The 21106-nt window shown below is 43.5% G+C and overlaps 1 protein-coding gene and 1 pseudogene across 1 annotated transcript; one reads left to right on the top strand and one right to left on the bottom strand.

Annotated features, from left to right (window-relative positions):
* Window positions 1-42: 42 nt before the first annotated feature.
* On the bottom strand, window positions 43-14292 carry LOC110497733 (26S proteasome regulatory subunit 4). Its single transcript, XM_021574056.2, has 11 exons — window positions 14187-14292; window positions 13850-13903; window positions 13549-13645; window positions 13237-13361; window positions 12817-13002; window positions 12553-12681; window positions 12203-12299; window positions 11436-11625; window positions 1767-1918; window positions 600-754; window positions 43-467 (listed from the first exon to the last, which is right to left on the bottom strand). The coding sequence occupies exons 1-11, from the start codon at window positions 14187-14189 to the stop codon at window positions 333-335; spliced, it is 1323 nt and encodes a 440-aa protein (XP_021429731.1). The 5' UTR covers window positions 14190-14292; the 3' UTR covers window positions 43-332.
* Window positions 7662-11436, top strand: LOC110497736 (annotated as a pseudogene).
* Window positions 14293-21106: the final 6814 nt, after the last annotated feature.

Consider the following 21106-nt stretch of genomic DNA (forward strand, 5'->3'; position numbering starts at 1 on the left):
GTTGCTTTAATGAAATATTAAACAAGAATTGACCATGGTTGAAAAAAAAAAATCAATACGTACTTTATTTGAAATAAAAATCTGAATTGTTTCAAATTGTTTATTTACTTCAAGAGGTGATACTTGTATTATGGTCTATTACCATAACCTAAGATTGTTCATTTGTTCAGAAAGCCAACTTACTTTAACAGCTGCAGAATTGAATACCAAACAGCTGGCTACATCTAGTCCAAACTATACAATGAACATGTATGAAAGGTTTTACTAGGTAATAACAGTTTTGAAGCAGTAAGTGAAAGAACAGGACATTTCTGAAGTGCGTTCCGCCCCTGTTAGAGGTATAGTCCCTCTGGTGTCCCTTCCTGTTTCTTATACAACACGTTCTCCTTCGACTTCTTAAAGTCCTCGTTCGTCACCTTCATCCTGCGCTCTCTCAGAGCCATCAGCCCTGCCTCTGTACAAATGGCCTGAAGTGAGAGAAATAAGTTCAACACTTCAGTGAAAATTCTTTGAGGTGCCACAGGATGGCAGCAAAACCAGAAGGTAAAAGTTAAATAGAAGGGCATACAGTCTTTCTGTCTCCCAGCTTGTTACTGCACCTTGATGTCAGCTCCGGAGAGGTCATCCTTGGCCAGGATCAGTTCGTCCAGGGTCACATCGTCTGCCACAGTCATCCTGCTGGTGTGGATCTGGAAGATCCTTCGTTTGGTCTTCTCATCCGGCAGGGGGAACTCTATTTTACGGTCAATACGGCCTGAGGAGTGGGGGACAAAAAGTTATACCAAATCAGAGGACATGCTCCTTGGGGCAATCACATAAGATACGTGATCTTCCTGTCTGGATTGGGTTCATGCAGTGGGTGAGATCTTCATGGGCTATACCCGGCCTTGTCTCAGGGTAGTAAATTGGTGGTTTGAAGATATCCCTCTAGTGGTGTGGGGGCTGTGCTTTGGCAAAGTGGGTGGGGTTATATCCTGCCTGGATGGCAGGACCCGACCCCTCCCGTCTCGTATTTATGCTGCAATAGTTTGTGTCAGGGTGCTAGGATCAGTCTTATTTCTCCTGTCTTGTCCTGTGTGAATTTAAGTATGCTCCCCCTAACTCTTTTCTCTCGGAGGACCTGAGCCCTAGGACCATGCCTCGGGACTACCTGGCCTGATGACTCCTTGCTGTCCCCAGTCCACCTGCTGCTGCTCCAGTTTCAACTGTTCTGCCTGCTGCTATGGAACCCTGACCTGTTCACCGGACGTGCTACCTTGTCCTGGACCTGATGTTTTCGACTCTCTCTCTCTCTCCCACACCTGCTGCCTCGAACTCAATGATCGGCTATGAAAAGCCAACTGACATTTACTCCTGAGGTGCTGACCTGTTGCACCCTCTACAACCACTGTTATTATTCAACCCTGCTGGTCATCTACGAACGTTTGAACATCTTGGCCATGTTCTGTTATAATCTCCACCAAGCACAGCCAGAAGAGGACTGGCCACACCTCAGAGCCTGGTTCCTCTCTAGGTTCCGGCCTTTCTAGGGAGTTTTTCCTAGCCACTGTGCTTCTAGAGCTGCATTGCTTGCTGTTTGGGGTTTTAGGCTGGGTTTCAGTACAGCACTTTGTCACATCGGCTGATGTAAAAAGGGTTTTACAAATCAATTTGATACTGCATCTCCAATCATTACTTGCTAAAAGTCAGTATTAATTTAGGTTGACATAGCCTGCATTGTAATTTCAATTGAAGATTCATAGTCGTATAATAATGTTATCGTGTACCTGGTCTGATGAGTGCGGGGTCCAGGGTCTCTATCCTGTTGGTGGCCATAATGACCTTGACATCGCCTCTGGAATCAAAGCCATCCAGCTGGTTAAGCAGCTCCAGCAAAGTCCTCTGGATCTCCCGCTCTCCTCCTGAGTTAGAGTCATACCTGCAGAGGACAGTAGTCAGCCCACAACCTCAACCACTGAGACACACCATAAAATTGTAGCGATTACCTCCTATACATGGAGGTTCATTGAAGTATACAAAACATAGTACTGTAATCCAGTGGCGGTCGGTACCGTTTAAGATGAGGGAGGACAGTTTTATTTTTTTTGAGCATGGCCTTATTTCTATTACAGCATATTGGATGATTGTCAATCATATTCCATTCACCCAGCTCAATGTAAACAGCATTTACATTTGAGTCATTTAGCAGACACTCTAGATAAGAGCGACTTACAACAGCGAGTGCTAGTGGCGTAACGGACTGCAGTTGATCTGTGATCCGTACAGATCCGCATGTGAACCACGGATCACCCACCCCCCCCCCACACAGTTCAGCACGCATGTGAACCACGGATCGTCCCCCCCCCCCCCCCCACGGTTCAGCACGCATGTGAACCACGGATCACCCCCCCCCCCCCTCCCCCACGGTTCAGCACGCATGTGAACCACGGATCACCCCCCCCACGGTTCAGCACGCATGTTAACCACGGATCAATTCAAGTTTAACCAACACAGTGTGAAATGCAGTTTTACTGCCGCTGTTACTTTATAAAGTAATAATTCCCTACATCTCAGTACAGAGTTGCAGTGAAAAGATTAAGACAGATGCTGTGTTTCACTCTGAAGCCTGATTCCATTATTTTGGCATGTTGAATCCCAACGAATCAATCCTGGATGCTCACATTGCAAAAAGCAAATAAGAAAAAAGAGCAGTGACAGCCATGACTAGCGGAGAAGCTGAAGAACTGGAAAAGCCTCTCGCTTCATTTAAGTCTCATGTATGGGAGCATTTTGGTTTCCCTGTCAAATATGATGACGGAAGAAGGGTGGTGGACAACACCATTACGGTGTGTACCACCAGAAAGTCGTATGATCATGGAAATACATTGAGCGTGGCCACACATTTAAAGTGTCATCACCCTGGTGTGTCAGTGACGGGAGCCAACTCAGCCAAGAGACAACAACTTCTCACCGCGGTATTTAAGCCCTTTGCTGACGAATCAGACCGGGTTGAAGCAATCACCAAATCTATTGGGATGTTTATCACAACAAAGGGTTCAGAAATACGGTGGAGCCACGCTACGAAATCCCCTCTCGCACCCACTTCAGTATGAAGATCGTGCCAGATTTTTATGAATAGGAAAAGATCAAAATTGTCAATGGATTATCCAAGGCATCCTCTGTTGCCCTCACCACAGACTGGTGGACCTCCAGGGTAACGGAAAGCTACGTGACTGCTCACTACACCACAGAGGAGTGGACCTCCAGGGTAACAGAAAGCTAAGTGACTGACTGCTCACTACACCACAGAGGAGTGGGAGATGCGAAGTCCGGTGCTACAGACACGCCCCCTCTATGAGTCACACAGGCACAAATCTGGCACAGGTACTGCTAGGAGCAGTAGCAGAGTGGAAGCTAGAGAGGCCCAATAGCAATAACCCAACCACCACAGCTAATGCCAAGAACCAAGTAAATGCAGTGATAGAGGCTGGACTGGGGCCACAGATAGCTTGCTTTGCACATGTGATCAATTTAGCATCTCAAAGGGGAATCTCAGGTAACCAGATGGACCGCCTCCTTGGGAGGATCAGGAAGGTGGTTTCCTTTTTCCACCGAAGCACAACAGCCACTCATGTGCTTAAGACCAAGAAAGAAATGTTACAGCTACCGACCCACAAGCTCATAGACCATGTCACAACAACATGGAACTCCACTTATGACATGTTGGAGAGCTATCTTGAGCAGCAGGCAGCTGAATACTCTGCACTGACAGACAAGACCCTGAAAAAATAAAGACACCGTCACCTTGTCTGATGATGACGTGAAAAGTGACAGAGGAGGTCCTCCAGGTGCTCAAACGCCTCAAAACAGTTAAACCCGGCTGAGCACTGAAACTGCACTGTCTGTGTCCATGATCCTACCTCTGAAAACAAGGATTCTACAATCCATGGCCCCAAGTGAGGAAGACAGCACCATCACTAGAGATGTCAAGGCTGCCATTAGAGAGGACCTGAACCTCAGATACCTCCCTAACGTAGACGACTACTGTCATAGATCTACTGCACTGGATCCAAGGTTAAAGTCCCTGTCTCACCTAGACCCTGCCCTTCGTCGGAAGACACAGTGAGCTCACCACTGAGATTGTGGCCACTGAAGAGGTAAAAAATAAAAGAGTGAATTGCCTAAATAATAAATATACTGCAGTCTAATGTTAGTCTATGCTAATGCTATTATAGAATCATCCATTATTGATCTGGAATAATAATGGCTTTTATTAAATGTTAATGCCACAATTATAGTTATATGAAAATATATAATTTGTTTTATAGATCAAGTAATTTTTTCTGCAGGGTCAAGCCACAGAGCCGACTGAGGCATCTTCTCCACAAAATTATTTTGGCCATGAAGGAGCTTTTCGGGGAGAGCTTTGTGAGCAAGGACACAGGCAAGACGTTTGCCAACACCATCAAAGAGGTGGCGGCATCCTACAAGGCAGCAAGTGGCGTTCCAGTGGATGGTGATCTACTGGCATGGTGGAAAAGCAATGAGTGTAAATACCCTCACATTGCCATGATGGCATGACACTACCTGGCTGTGCCTGGCATTTCAGTCCCTAGCGAGAGGGTGTTCTCCAAAGCAGGGGACATAGTGACTGCAAAGAGGTCTCCCCTCTCCCCAGACAATGTAGACTTCAAATAGTTTTTCAAAAAGATGAGGAAGTTATGAGCTCAGGTCTGCTTTGCTTTCCTTCTTTTTGATGACGTGGACATTCATTCACTATTGTTCAAAGGTAGCACGGCTCATATTGCACCTTAATTTAACAAATGAGTATTGAATATATTTTAAGATTTGATTTAAACATTGACAAGGTCCTTGTTTTAAGTAATAAATGGAAAGCAAAGTTATGTCTCTTTTTTTTTTGCTGATCAGAAAAAATGATCTGATCGTGACTCAAAACTGTGAGTTTAGAGATCCGTTGCACCACTAGTGAGTCAAATACATTTTTCATACTGGTACCCCTATGGAATCAAACTCACAACCCTGGCATTACAAGTGCCATGCTCTACCAACTGAGCCACAATCCTTTGATCGTTGTACAATTCCTTCTCGCATCTATGCGCTCTCCTCCTCTCACCTTTTCCCTTCGCTTGTGGACTTCAGCTGTCTGTGACCAGGCAAAACAATATTTTTAAGCCAAACCTTCATATCATAACTGCTAACTGCCACACAGCCTACATCGTTGTCACCATATTAACGTCATAGCTACTAGAATTAACGCGTTAGTAAACCTGCTACAATCATGCTGTACAGAGTACAGTCAGCAGCAAACAGCTTAGCAGTTACACTAGCGGGTCCCGGCGGCAATAAATTAATAAAACCAAAATCGTACCTCGACTTGGAAGAGTTCCAGTGTTGGATAGTCATAGCCAGCTAGCTAACATAGCATCCCTCTGGGGTGTTTGAGAAGGCTAAACTAGCTAGCTGCATTTGCTAGCTAAGTAAATTAATTTGTGTTATATATATATATATATATATATATATATATATGTATATATGTAGAGCACTCTCGCTCTCTCTTGCTTCTTCATTTTTCGAATAAATGAATTTGTTCATAACTATTGTCTTTCTCTCTCCGAGTCAACTACTCACCACATTTTATGTACTGCAGTGCTAGCTAGCTGTACCTTATACTAGATTATCTGATCATTTGATTGGGTGGACATCAAGAGCTCCTATAGGTTGGAGGACATCCTCCAGAAGTTGTCCTAATTACAGTGTAAGTCTATGGAAGGAGGTGAGAACCACGAGACTCCTAGGTTTTGTATTGAAGTCAATGTACCCAGAGGAGGACGGAAGCAAGCTGTCCTCCGGCTACACCATGGTGCTACTCTACAGAGTGGAAAACAGTGTTTTAATCAATTATTTGGTGACATGAATATATTTAGCATTGTTTGATCTAAAAAGGATAACTTTAAATGTTTCACTATTTTTAGTTTTATGAAATTCACTGAGGATGGTCCTCCCCTTACTCCACTGCTGTAATCACATTGTGTCCACTGTACTGCTAATTCAATCACTTAGCAATAGTAAAGCAAATAAGCTTTGTACGAGCCAGAACGGCCCTTAGGGCAGGCACCTATCTAGTTTCTGTAGCGAGAGGCAACTTAATGTCGGCCTACCAATACACTCCCTGGACATACAGAGATGCATGAAAGTTTTTGTATGACCCGACCGGGGATGGAACCCCCAACCTTCCAATCCCAAGGTAGACACTATGGCATATATTGGGCGACCAATAGAAAGTTGGGTGATGACTATTTATCAGAGTTCACATACAATGCCTTCAGAAAATATTCACACCCCTTGACCTTTTCCACATTGTGGGTTACACATTCAGTCAATGATTTACACAAAATACTTTGTAAAGTCAAAAGAAAAGGAAAAAAAAAACACTAATACATCTTGATTAGATGAGTATTCCTCCCCCTGAGTCAATACATGCTAGAATCACCATTTGCAGCGATTACAGCTCTCTGCACTGATTACAGAGTCTTTCTGGGAATCTAAGAGCTTTGAACACCTGGATTGTATAATATTTGCCCATTAATCTTTCTAAAATTCTTCAAACTCTCAAGTTGGTTGTTGATCATTGCTAGACAGCCATTTTCAAGACTTGCCATAGATTTAAGCCGATTTAAGTCAAAACTAACTACTCCACTCGGGAACATTCAATGTCGTCTTGGTAAGCAACTCCAGTGTATATGTGGCCTTGTGTTTTAGGTAATTTGTTCCTAACTGACTTGCCTAGTTAAATAAAAGGTACAATTTTATTTTTATTTTTTAATTGTCCTGCTGGAAAGGTGAATTTGTCTCCCAAGGTCTGTTGGAAAGCAGACAGAACCAAGTTTTCCTCTAGGATTTTGCCTGTGCTTAACTCTATTTAGTTTATTTTTATCATTAAAAAAACTCCCTAGTCCTTGCCGATGACAAGGATACCCATAACATGATGCAGCCACCACCATGCTTGAAAATACGTGGTACTTAGTGATGTCTTGTCTTGGATTTGCCCAAAACAACACTTTGTATTCGGGATAAAAAGTGAATTCTTTGCCACATTGCCATCTACCAAAAGGTGCAATTCTTTGTGAACCATTGGAAAACCTCCCTGGTCTTTGTGGTTGAATGAGGGACATTACATCAAATTGTATATGTGGGGTACAGAGATGGGGTAGTCATTCAAAAAATCATGTTAAAACACTATTATTGCACAGAGTGAGTCCATGCAACGTATTATGTGACTTGTTAAGCACATTTTTACTCCTGAACTTATTTAGGCTTGCGTTAACAAAAGGGTTGCGTTAACATACTTGGTCGTTGATTTTCATTTTTTATTAATTTGAAAACATAACTCCACTTTGACTTTATGGGGTATTGTGTGTAGATCAGGGACACAAAATCTAAACTGTATCAATTTTAAATTGAGGCTAGAACGCAACATGTGGAAAAATTCAAGGGATGTGAATACTTTCTGAAGGCACTGTAGGTCTCCGTGATTAAGCAACCAGGAAAATAAGGAGTGCTCATCACAACATACCTTTTTTTTGTATTTAAGAAAAACGGCAAAATTATTGAAACCCTTGATGAAGATGAGCAAATAAAATACTGTATAAAATAAACACAAATACTGAACTATATTGTATGCTCCCCTAAAATTGGGAAATTCTATTTTATACTAAAACAATTGCACAGAGAAAGAGTTTGATTTAACAAGTAATAAAACAATTTTCAAACGCCTCCACTGGTCCTGTTGCTTTTTAGGTCAACAGCATCCTGAACTTTATCAAGTACTGGGACATTTTAGTCAAAAACCTGGTTGCCTCTGCCAGGAGGCTGGCACTTGTCCGCAAGTGGATCTTCCAGCAAGACAATAACCCCAAGCACACATCAACATCCACAAAGAAATGGTTCATTGACCACAAAAATCAACATTTTGCAATGGCCGTCTCAGTCTCCAGACTTGAATCCCAAATTAAAACCTGTGGAGGGAGGTACATTGAAGAGGGAGGTACATAAGCGCACACAAAGGATATCAAGGATCTGGAAAGATTAGTGATGGAGGAATGGTCTAAGATTTGCCCAGTGTGTTCTCCAATCTCATAAAACACTTTAGAAAAAGGCTCAGTGTCATTATCGTCACAAGGGGAGGGCGCCGGAGTATTGAAAACAGGGGTGGCAATAATTTTGACCCCTATGTGTTTTAGATTTTTCTTTGCTGTTAAAACAAAATTCTTTCTCTGAGCAATTTTTTCCAACCGATATGCATTGAAACCTTGGTACAACAGTGAAGGGAACAGGGAGAGGACTAGGCCGAGGGTGGGCCCTATTAGCAGAACACATATGTACTTGTTATTGCTAAATAACGAGGTGAACACAAGGACAACGGTCTTTTGCGGATTCTGTTTTGCAAGCTGTGGCTTCTCTCTATAACGGTCACCTATGTAAATGATGCAGACTATCGTAGCAATGACACATTGAGGTATACAAAACATAGTCATGTAAATCACATTGTGTCCACTGTACTGCTAATTCAATCATTAAGCAATAGTAAAGCAAGTCTTGTCCAGGCCAGTACGGCTTTAGGCTCCTGCCCTATCTCCCGTTTCAGTAGCGAGAGGCAACTTAATGTCGGCCTACCAGTACACTCCCTGGACAGGACGCTAATGCTGAGTGCTATACAGAGGCATTGGAGTCTTTGGTATGACTCCACCAGGGATTGAACCCCCAACCTCCCAAACTTAAGGTGGACACCAATAAGGACACTGAGTTTGTGCAAAGCACAATAACATATTTGCCAACAGGCAAATATTGGTTGAGTAAGCATAATTTCCTTGTTATTTTGGCATAGGTAAACATAGAACCTAAGTAGTACCTTTCGTCCCAGATTTCAACTTGTGCCTAAGAACAGCCCTTAGCAGTGATATATTGGCCATATACGACTTCCCCCTCGGGACTTACTGCTTAATACATTTTTTGTTTGTTGCTAACCTAATCAAATACCATGGAAATGTGGGTGTTGGTGGGTCTCCGTAATTCAGCAACCAGGAAACTAGGAGGGGTGCTCAACTTCAAGGTCTTACTCATGAAAAACTTGGTATTGTAATTGCTTATTAACAGAAGTGAAAACAAGAACATGGGTCAACAGACGAGGGTGGGGAGGGCATGGTTCCTGTTTTGCAAGCTACAATATTGCCTTTTCACTCTATATCTGTCACCTATGTTAACGATGCAGACGGCTTCGCACCCGGTTTATGTAAATGAGTTTGTGGTTAACGAAACAGACCTATTAGTGTGCAACAAGTACAACTCATCCCTGAACCCAGAGTATAAATATTGGCTCACAAGCTGAGTGTGCCTCTCGAGTGTCTCCAGAAGCTGACAAACAAGCTGACGAACTATTGACAAAGTATTGGAATTGACAAAGTAACTGCTGTGTTGACGAAGAACGGCTATATAAACCTTCCCTACTTGAAGCCCTGCCTAGTGTCATCTCGGAGTCCGGTCCAGCCTTCAGCAGACATGATGTACTGTTCTCTTCTGCTGATGGCGCAACACACGTCATATACAAACCCTTCACTTCTGGGTAAGGCTCCAGAAGTTCCCAAGAGAGAGAAGTTACTAAGAGATAGGTGCCTTTATATTGCCAGAAGCTGCCAGGAAATAAGGGCGCACGATTTTGAATTTGAAGACGGGCTGTATTACCTGACCACAGAGAACGGGGTGGTGTACCAAACCTTCTGCGATATGACCACAGACGGTGGCGGCTGGACGTTGGTGGCGAGCGTACACGAGAACAACATCTATGGGAAGTGAATGCTGGGTGACCGTTGGACAAGCCAGCAGGGCAGCAACCCCTTTCGGCCAGAAGGGGATGGCAACTGGGTCAACATGAACACTTTCGGGAAAAGTTGAAGGCGCCACTGCTGACGATTACAAGAATCCTGGCTACTATGACATCAAGGCACAAGACATGTCGGTGTGGCACATTCCCAACAATAAACCGATGAAAGACTGGAACCCCACTGCCATCCTGCACTACCACACCGAGACACGCTTCCTGAGCCAATACGGGGGAAACCTGTATGAACTCTTCCACAGGTACCCAGTGAAGTACAACGCTGGGGCACCTTTGATCAACAATGGACCCTCGATTCCCATAGTTTATCACCATGGGGACAAACAGACCACCAAAGCATTTTACGGCCCTTACGCTCAAAGGGAGTTTGAACCAGGCTTCATCAGTTTCAGAGCAATTAATTGGGAACGGGCAGCCATGGCTATTTGCTCTGGGACCAAACCCAAAGGCGGACAGGTTGATGCATTCTGTATTGGTGGTGGTGGACATTTCCCTGAGGCGGCCCCAAAACAGTGTGGGGACTTCACCTCCTTTGCCTGGAATGGCTATGGGACCCACAAAAGCTGGGTCCAAAGCAAGACATGCTTGAGGCAGCTGTGTTACTCTTCTAACGCTGACGGCCAGGCCATTTTACTTTATTACAGTAATTTTGTTAATTATATTACTGTAAACTAAAGCAATACTATAAAACAGTGGGCTCCAACTTTTCCGAGCATGAGCTACTTATAGAATGAGCTATATACATTTTTTTTACTTGTCAATACTAATGTTTTTCTAGCTCATTAATTTTCTGGTTTTAGAAAAAAATGACAATTGTTCATAAAGAAACAACAAAATGGGATGTTCTGAATCCACGTTAACGCTTAAATAAGAACTTTTTCCAGACTTAAAAAAAATACACATTTAGATTTGAGTTCCCCTTTAATTGCGCATCTATCGAGTCAGAAATGTCCCGTCTAAAGTGCCAGTTTAGCGATGGTTCTGTACTGTTGCTGCTAATTTCATGGCAAAGTTACACATAATTTCAAGGCAGAGATACAAATGATATACTTACTCATGATATACTTCTGCCAGGTAAGCCTACTTTGCAGTTAGCATTTAATTGAGAAGGTTATGGGGAAAGTATTTCTTTCAACCCACAAGATGGTTATCACATCGTTTATGACAGGTGGAATTGTTTGACGAGCTACTTATGGGTGGGCTGCAAGCTACTGGCAGCTTGCGATCGACCTGTTGGAGACCCCTGCTATAAAACAATAACTATTCAGTACCATCACATGTGAAGACGTGTGCCTTATATAATCTTTAAGTTGCTGATATTGTGATTTGCTCTAGGCCAGCCCAAGATAATGTAAAACACTTAATGACAACTACTGGGATGGCAGTAGGAAAGTGGGTTTGTTTGTGCCCGTTTGTACTTTTTCCCCCACTGTGCAATAACGTAACAATAAAGTAGTCTATAGATTTGTGAACATGAAATGAGCCTATACATACTCTGCACAGAACCTCAATGACCACGGTCTGAAAACCCCGCTAGCCTTGCCTTTTAGTCCCGATGGCATCGATCTCATCGATGAAGACAATGGAGGGTGCGTGTTCCTCGGCCACCCTGAACAGCTCTCGGACCAGCTTAGGCCCATCCCCCAGGTACTTCTGGATCAGCTCAGAGCCCACCACACGCAGGAAAGTTGCGGACGTCTGGTTAGCCACCGCCTTGGCCAGTAGGGTTTTCCCTAACGCATCATAAGAACGGTGTCAAACTATGCCACTTTTAGAGGCGGTTTCTAGATGTAGGTTTGGACTACAAAGCAAGTTCAATGGAGAATCTCCCCTTTAAATGCTTTTTAGTCCAGGATTAGGCTTAAAGGTGCAATCAGCAGTTAAAACTATAACAAAGTGTTTCAGTAAAAAGCTGAAGGATGGAGCAAGATGTAACCCATCTTAAATTCATAGACTGAGCGATGGACTAACCATCCATGATTTCAAAATTATAGCTTTAACCATGTTGAGGCTATACCTGTGTTTGTTTACATTTATTTGTTTACAAACATTGGAGTAGAAAAAGCTCATATTTTGGGTTCTGATGGGATATGACAGTTGAACTAAGTCCATGAGACATTTATAAGTTATATTCTTGAAGAATCAATGGGAAAATATAATTAATGAATAACTCTGAAATCAAATGTAGCAACTGCAGATTGCCCTTTAAATCTGTGCACAGGAAAACACCCCTTTAAGTATTACCAGAGAAAAGACCTATCCAAATGCTGTTCTGTCTTAAATTTTAGTCAATTGTGTTAATTGTTTTACCGGTCCCTGGTGCGCCATACAAAATGACTCCTTTAGGAGGTTTGATGCCCATCTCTTCATAGTACTCCGGATGGGTCAGAGGGAGCTCCACAGACTCCTGAAAGGAACACAGGGAACCACAAGGAGGAAAAATGGTTACCATGTGTTTGATATCGTTCCATATAAGTCATTACAATGACCCTGTACCTCCAATTTAAAGTGACACTAGCCTCCAAGGACTCAGCTGTAACCATTTACATTAAGCATACAGAATAGTTTGTTTGGAAAAATCTTGGGAGTTTTATGCATTGAAACGCTATGACTGAGTAGAGCATTAACATGAACTGTTGTATTGTACTCTACTGCTCTACCTTAATTTCCTGGATCTGGTTATCCAGTCCACCAATGTCAGCGTACGTCTCCTGTGGGGCCTTCTCCACCTTCATCACTGTCACAAGAGGATCAGTGTCATCCATTAGGACCCCAATGACGGCATGGACCTGTGAACACACACGTCACTCAATGGCAGTGTACAGTAAATATCAGCTTTCAATGAATGCTTTGCCTGAGTCAGGGCAACAGCCAAACACACCTTAGTGGCAGACTCCGTCAGTAATGGCAGACTCAGTCAGTACCTTGTGGTTGAGAAGGACGGAACAGCCCGGCTCCAGCAGGTCCTTGTCTACAAAGGAGAGGATGCTGACATAGTGCTCAGAGCCCACAGACGTAGAAACGATGGCGTGGTTGTCATCGATGATCTCTTCCAGGTTCCCCACTGACATGGGGGTTCCTCTCAGATCATCTACCTTAGACCTCTCCTCCTGCAGGACAACAGAGGATGGATGAATTCATTAATATTTAGATAAAAAAGGTGCAGTGTGAAGGCTTTATAGTGTTATGTTTTATAGGGATGCAAAGAGATCGACTGATACATATTTTACTGATAGGACCATATGAACAGTATGTAGCCTGCGTTTTATATGCGGCCTGCACATTAAATGTCCGTCGGGAACAATAAAGATCAAGACTTTTTAATAGATTTTCTAGAACACTACCTCTTGTTTCTCCTCAAGGGGCTTCATCTGTTCCTGGTTCCTGATGAACTCCTCCTCCATCAGCAGGTAGTCTTTGATCCGCTCCTGCTTCAGCAGCTTCAGCCTGCAGTGTGTATGTGGAGTTACTGAGAGAGAGAGAGAGAGATCATTCAGCTGTATGGAACGGGTAAAATTGTCTGGAAAAACAGCCGTTGTAACATTGTAAACAGCAGTCTGTTGCAGTTTACAATTCACAATCAGTAAGTAGAAAGGATCTCTGCCGTGACAATGAAAAGTATAAAGTTAAAGTTAAATGTAGCCCAACTAACTTACCAAGAGGTAGCTTGCTGGCAGCATCAGGTCCCTTGCTCTTTTTCTTCCTCTTCCCAACCCTGGTGGGGATTGGTGGTTCATATTTCTTTTTCTTATCCTGAACAGTCCAGCAAAAGTTACAGAAGAGTGTGACCAGTTATCAGACATAAAGAGTCGATGTGTAGCAAACTGGTTATATGAATATTTAAGTTTTCACAAGATTGGCTTTAGTGTTATTAGCAACATTAGATCGCTAACGTTACTACATTTTGAGACAGAGTAACGTTAGCTAGCTAGCTAGCTACTAGTATGGATTATTTACCTTGTCGTCTTTTTTTCCTCCCCCGGGTCCATGTCCTCCACTCTGACTTTGACCCTGTCAAATAAATCACATATCGGACACACAGTGAAGATAGTCAAAAGCACTTAGCTAGTAACAGTAAGTTAGCTGTAACGTTACTTCAAAACTATAACAAGTTGCTAGCCATAATCTACCTAGCTAACATGTTTCCACTGGCTGCAAATAGCAGATTGGAATTAAAATGCAGCAAACACGTTCAACAAAATGATAGTTTAGAATGTGATCATAAATTAAGTTAAAAAGTGATGAAATCCTTTAAAACACTATAAATATTGATTTGGAGAAACTGCTGGCTCACCATAGCTTGCTATCCGGTCTGTCAGCGTCGTTTACGTAATACGTCAAAGTATGGCAAGCGAAGCATATCAAAATGAAGAAAAATCGACATGATGAAAACTGATGGAAAATGATGGCTGTTTTGTGAGAACCAAATCAATGGCGAAGACGCTGTCGCCAGGACATACATAGTTATCAATAAATTAATATTCATGGTGAGTAATTTGCATTTTGAACCAATTCCCAACAATCCAACCAGGCCTTTAAGCATTTAAGTACATTCAATCGGCACATGAAGCCTATCATGCTCTGCAAATGGGTCCTGGCTAGAAGGAGTGTAGCTTTGGTCAAATTGAGATCAAAAGTAGATTTTGTTTAGTATTTTGGCTAACACTAACCCAACCCTTTTCCTAAACTTAACTTAATTATCCTAACCTGATATGTTAACTCTCCTTACCTGCTGGGTACATTCTCCTAACCTGCTACGAAAAGTCAAATCTGACATAATCTGTGTCCCATCTAGTCAAACCCATGAAAATCTCATCCAGATGTTGAAATTAGGGAAACGGTTCTGAATTAAAGTTGAAAATACATATTTTCCAGATGTTTAAAATATTTTTTTCCAGACGTTGAAAAATGTATTTTCCAGACATTGTGAAGACATCTTGCATTTCTAAATGCATGCTCTTCAACCGATCGCTGCCCGCACCCGCACCCGCCTGCCCGACTAGCATCACTACTCTGGACAGTTCTGACTTAGAATATGTGGACAACTACAAATACCTAGGTGTCTGGTTAGACTGTAAACTCTCCTTCCAGACTCACATTAAGGATCTCCAATCCAAAATTAAATCTAGAATCGGCTTCCTATTTCACAACAAAGCCTCCTTCACTCATGCTGCTAAACATGCCCTCGTAAAACTGACTATCTTACCGATCCTTGACTTCAGCGATGTCCTTTCCAAAATAGCCTCCAACACTCTACTCAGCAAAGTAGATGTAGTCTATCACAGTGCCATCCGTTTTGTCACCAAAGCCCCATATACTTCCCACCACTGCAACCTGTATGCTCTCGTCCAGACCCACTGGCTCCAGGTCATCTACAAGTCTTTGCTAGGTAAAGCCCTGCCTTATTTCAGCTCACTGGTCACCATATCAACACCCACCCGTAGCGCACGCTCCAGCAGGTATATTTCACTCATCATCCCCAAAGCCAACTCCTGCTTTGGCCGCCTTTCCTTCCAGTTCTCTGCTGCCAATGACTGGAACGAATTGCAAAAATCACTGAAGCTGGAGACTTATATCTCCCTCACTAACTTTAAGCATCAGCTGTCAGAGCAGCTTACCGATCACTGCACCTGTACATAGCCCATCTGTAAATAGCCCACCCAACTACCTCATACCAATATTGTTATTTATTTTTGCTCTTTTGTATCTCTTCTTGCACATCAGCATCTGCACATCTATCAAATTTCTAAATTGTAATTATTTCGCCACTATTGCCTATTTATTGCCTTACCTCCCTAATTTTACTACATTTGCACACACCGTATATTTTTCTATTGTGTTATTGACTGTACGTTTGTTTATCCCATGTGTAGCTCTGTGTTGTTGTTTTTGTCGCACTGCTTTGCTTTATCTTGGCCAGGTGACAGTTGTAAATGAGAACTTGTTCTCAACTGGCCTTCCTGGTTAAATAAAAGTGAAATAAAAATAAAATAAAAAATCTTCTACAGAAGAGGTCTTTTACGGATGTTGAAAATATGTCATTTTTTGGTCATTGTTTCTATGGCCAAATTTCAACAGTATACATTCACTTATATCTACATGTCAATGAAGAAAGCATTATATCACATTCAAAAAATTGTATTCAAATTCAAATTGAATAATGGAGTGAACTGAAGATTGCAGTATAAAATCTGGTTGCCAAAATAGTCCAGGAGAGATCCCCAAAATGACCATATTGTTGAATTTGGTATAGAAGCGTGAAAATTGGCACACTTGTATAATTTTTTGCTTTCAACAAAACCTGATATTGTGCTATTTCAGCGAAGTCTCGGGTCGGCCTGTAGCGCACCCTATAGTTCAATGGTGAAAATGCATTTGCCTGATTTTTTACGTTTTGGATCATGGCTTCCCTTGTGTTGTGTCAACATGGCCCCAAAATAGCGTTAAATGTTTATATTGGTTTGGGGAACACATTGAATCAACAACCAAAACCATATGGTCCTTGCTTTTACCTTGATGATTGAAACAATGATGAAAAGCCATCAGAAATCACAGTCAGATTTGTATATTCTCACTTTCAAAGTGGTGTATTACATAAAAAGTTACCTTTTACACTCTAGTTAGGTAAGAGGTAAGTATTCCTTAAGTCTGCTGGTTACAATGATATATATATATATATATATATATATATATATATAATTTTTTTCCACATTGTGACATTACAGCCTTATTCTAAAAATGATGAAAAAAATGGATAATAAAAATGTCTTCTTGAAAAAATGCATTAAACAAAATATAACTTAAATATCACATTTACATAAGTATTCAGACCCTCTACTCAGTACTTTGCGTAAGCACCTTTGGTAGCGATTACAGCTTCAAGTCATCTTGGGTATGACGCTACAAGCGTGGCACACTTGTATTTGGGGAGTTTCTCCCATTCTTCTCTGCAGATCCTCTCAAGCTCGGTCAGGTTGGTTTTTAGGTTTCTCCAGAGATGTTAGATCGGGATCAAGTCCAGGCTCTGGCTGGGACACTTAAGGACATTCAGAGACTTGTCCCAATGCCACTCCTGTGTTGTCTTGGCTGTGTGCTTAGGGTTGTTGTCATGTTGGAACGTGAACCTTCACCCCAGTCTAAGATCCTGAGCACTCTGGAGCAGGTTTTCATCAAGGAACTCTCTGTACTTTGCTCCGTTCATCATTCCCTCGATCCTGACTAGTCTCCAGTCCCTGCCGCTGAAAACCTTCCCACAGCATGATGCTACCACCACCATGCTTCACCGTAGGGATGGTGCCAGGTTTCCTCCAGACGTGGCGCTTGGCATTCAGGACAAAGAGTTCAATTTTGGTTTCATCAGACCAGAGAATCTTGTTTCTCATGATCTGAGAATCCTTTAGGTGCCTTTTGGCAAACTCCAAGCAGGCTGTAATGTGCCTTTTACGGTGGAGTGGCCCTTCTCCCCCAATTGCTCAGTTTGGCTGGGCTGCCAGCTCTTAGGTGTCATGCCCTGATCTGTTACACCTGTCTTTGTGATTGTCTCCACCCACTTCCAGGTGTCACCTGTTTCCCTCATTAGTCCCTGGGTACTTATTCAAGTGTTCCCTGTTTGTCTGTTGCCAGTTCGTTTTGTCAAGTCAACCAGCGTGTTATTTCCGTGCTCCTGTTTGTTCCTTTTCTCTGTTTTTGCTAGTCCTCCCGGTTTTGACCCTTGCCTGCCTTGACTCTGAAACCACCTGCTTGACCATACTGCCTGCCCTAACCTCGAACCTGCCTGCCACCTAGTACCTCCTGGACTCTGACTTTAGGATCTTTTGCCTGTCCACGACCATTCTCTTGCCTGCCCCTTGGATTATGAAAGATATCAGAGACTTGAACCATCTGCCTCCCGTGTCTGCATCTGGGTCAAGCCCTGTGACCTTGTACTAGGGACCTTGTACTAGTCTTGGTGGTTCCAAACCTCTTCCATTTAAGAATGAAGGAGAATACTGTGTTTTCGTGGACCATCAATGCTGCAGACATTTTTGGCAAAACAATGTCTGTACCTCAACACAATCCTGTCTCTGAGCTCTTCGGACAATTCCTTCAACCGCATGGCTTGTTTTTTTCTCTGACATGCAATCTGAACTGTGGGACCTTATACAGACAGGTGTGCCTTTCCAAATAATGTCCAATCAATTGAATTTACCCCAGATGGACTCCAATCATGTTGAATAAACATCTCTAGGATGGAAACAGGATTCACCTGAGCTCAATTTCAAGTCTCATAGCAAAGGGTCTGAATACTTATGTAAATAAGGTTATTCTGTTTTTAATTTTGAATACATTTGCAAACATTTCTAAAAACCTGTTTTCACTTTCATTATGGGGTACCGTGTGTAGATGTAATCTATTTAAGAATAAGGCTGTAACATAAATAAATGTGGAAAAAGGAAACGGGTCTGAATATTTTCCGAATGCACTATATGTATGTGTATATAAATATATATACATATATACTGTACGTCCCCTGTCTATTACTAATGTTGAATAAAATGTAATTTGAACTTACTCCATTATTTATATTTTGACCAATCAGATCAGATATTTTGCCAATAACTGGACAAAAGATCACAACTGGGCTTCCTGTGTAAACGCAGCCTAGATTTATTTTTCTCCTCTCCTAAAGGAGTAATAAAGGTGTAGTTCACTTATTATTATTATTATTTTTTGTCAATTTCGATTTTATCAGGGGGTGCTGCAGCACCCTCAGCAGCCCTCAGCAGCCGCCAGCAGCCTCAACAGCCCTCAGCAGCCCTCAGCACACTCAGCAGCCGTCAACAGCCTCAACAGCCGTCAGCATCTTTGGCAGCCATCAGCATTCTCAGCACCCATAGTAGCTTCAGCACCCTCAGCACCCTTCAGCACCCACAGGAGCCATCAGCAAACCTCAGCAGCCATCAACACCCTAAGCAGCCCTCACTGGCCTCATTAGCCCTCATTATTCCTCAGCACCCTCAGCAACCTCCAGCAGCCCTCAGCAGGCCTCAGCACCCTGAGCAACCTCAGCTGCCCTCAGCAACCCTCAGCACCCACAGGAGTCTTCAGCAAACCTCAGCAGCCATTGAAGCCCTCAGCAGCCCTCAGTGCTCTAAGCAGCCCTCAGCACCCTCAGCAGCCATCAGATGGCCTCAGCACCCATCAGAAACCCATCAGCAACACACAGCAGCCCTCAGCAGCCCTCAGCACCCTGAGCAGCTCTCAGCACCCCTTGGCATCCTCAGCAGCTCTCAACGCCCTCAGGATCCCTCAGCACCCATCAGCAGGCCTCAGCAGCCCTCAGCACCCATCAGCAACCCTCAGCACCCATCAGCAACCCTCAGCGCCATGAGCAGCTCTCAGCACCCTCAGGAGCCCTAAGGACCCCTCAGCACCCCTAGCAGCCTCCAGCAGCCCTCAGCAGCCGTTGGCACCCTCCTCAGCACCCTGAGCATCCCTCAGCAGCCCTCAGCAGCCATCAGCGCCCTCGGCAGCATCCAGCAGCCCTCAGCACCCTCAGCAGGTTAAAGCAGCCACAGCATCCCTCAGCAGCCTCAGCACCCTCAGCATCCCTCAGCAGCCCTCAGCATCTCTCAGCATGTCTTAGCAGCCCTCATCAGTCATCGGCACCCTCAGGAGGCCTCAGCAGCCCTCAGCACCCATCAGCAGGCCTCAGCAGCCTTCAGCACCCATAAGCAGCCTTCAGCACCCATAAGCATTCCTCAGCAGCCATCAGCAACCCTCAGCGACCTTAGCAGCCATCAGCAGCTCTCAGCACCCTCAGAGGCACTCAGCACCCCTCAGCACTGCTAGCAGCCTCCAGCAGCCCTCAGCAGCCCTATGTAGCCTCAGGAGCGCTCAGCACCCTCAGCATCCTCAGCAGCTCTCAACACCCTCAGCAGCCCTCAGCAGCCCTAAGCAGCCTCAGCAGCTCTCAGCACCCATTGGCACCCTCAGCATCCTCAGCAGCTCTCAACACCCTCAGGAGCCCTCAGGATCCCTCGGCAGCCCTCAGCAGCCTCAGCAGCCCTACTTCCCGCAGCTTCGTATTTTAATACCCATGGCAGATGCACTTATAAAAAAATATCTTAATACAAGTGCCTCTCCACCTTGTGAGACCTGGGAGATCATTTGAAAGCATTAGCATTGTTCATAATGAGAGTCTGGCAGTGAGACGCGACAGCATCACATTTATCTTTTCAAAAGCCAGAGAGAGATATAACCTAATAATGCTCTATGATACGGGAAGTAAGTACACCTCCAGACTGATGAAACATGGAAATGACTCTTGTTTGTTCAGTGAGGTCTGCATTTGCTGCTGACATTTCCAAACATAAAGCCACGGTAAGCCTATTAATTTGAGGGACATTTCAAATGAAAACTACTGTGGAACAGAAATAAGCTTCCTGTGTGTCATATAACTTTTATGCAACCCACTCTTATGCTTGAATGAGGACATGCAGATGCTGAACTCTGTACAGTGCATTCAGAAAGTATTCAGACCCCTTGACTTTTTCTACATTTTGTTACGTTCCAGCCTTATTCTAAAATGGACTAAATAAAAAAAATTCCTCACCAATCTACACACAGTACCCCATAATGACAAAACCAGAAATTGTTGCAAATGTATTAACAATATAAAACATAAGTATTCAGACCCTTTGCTATGTGACTCGAAATTGAGTTCAGGTGCATCATGTTTACATTGATCATCCTTGAGATGTTTCTGCAACTTGATCGAGTCCCCCTGTGGTAAATTCAATTGATTTGGAAAGGCACACACCTGTCTATATAAGGTCCCACCGTTGACAGTGCATGTCAGAGCAAAAACCAAACCATGAGGTCGAAGGAATTGTCCGTAAAACTCAGAGACAGGATTGAGTAGAAGCACAGATCTGGGGAAGGGTACCACAAAATGAAGGTCCCCAGGAACACAGTGGCCTCCATCATTATTAAATAGAATAATTTTGGAACAAGCAAGACTCTTCCTAGAGCTGGCCGCACAGACAAACTGAGAAATCGGGGGAGAAGGGCCTTGGTCAGGGAGGTGACCAAGAACCCGATGGTCACTCAGACAGAGCTCCTCAGAGTTCCTCTGTGGAGATGGGAGAAACTTCCAGAAGGACATCTGTCTCTGCAGCACTCTACCAATTAGGCCTTTATGGTAGAGTGGCCAGATGGAAACCACTCCTCAGT

This window comes from Oncorhynchus mykiss, chromosome 19 (genome assembly GCF_013265735.2).
Source record: "Oncorhynchus mykiss isolate Arlee chromosome 19, USDA_OmykA_1.1, whole genome shotgun sequence".
Classification (NCBI taxonomy): Eukaryota; Metazoa; Chordata; class Actinopteri; order Salmoniformes; family Salmonidae; genus Oncorhynchus; species Oncorhynchus mykiss.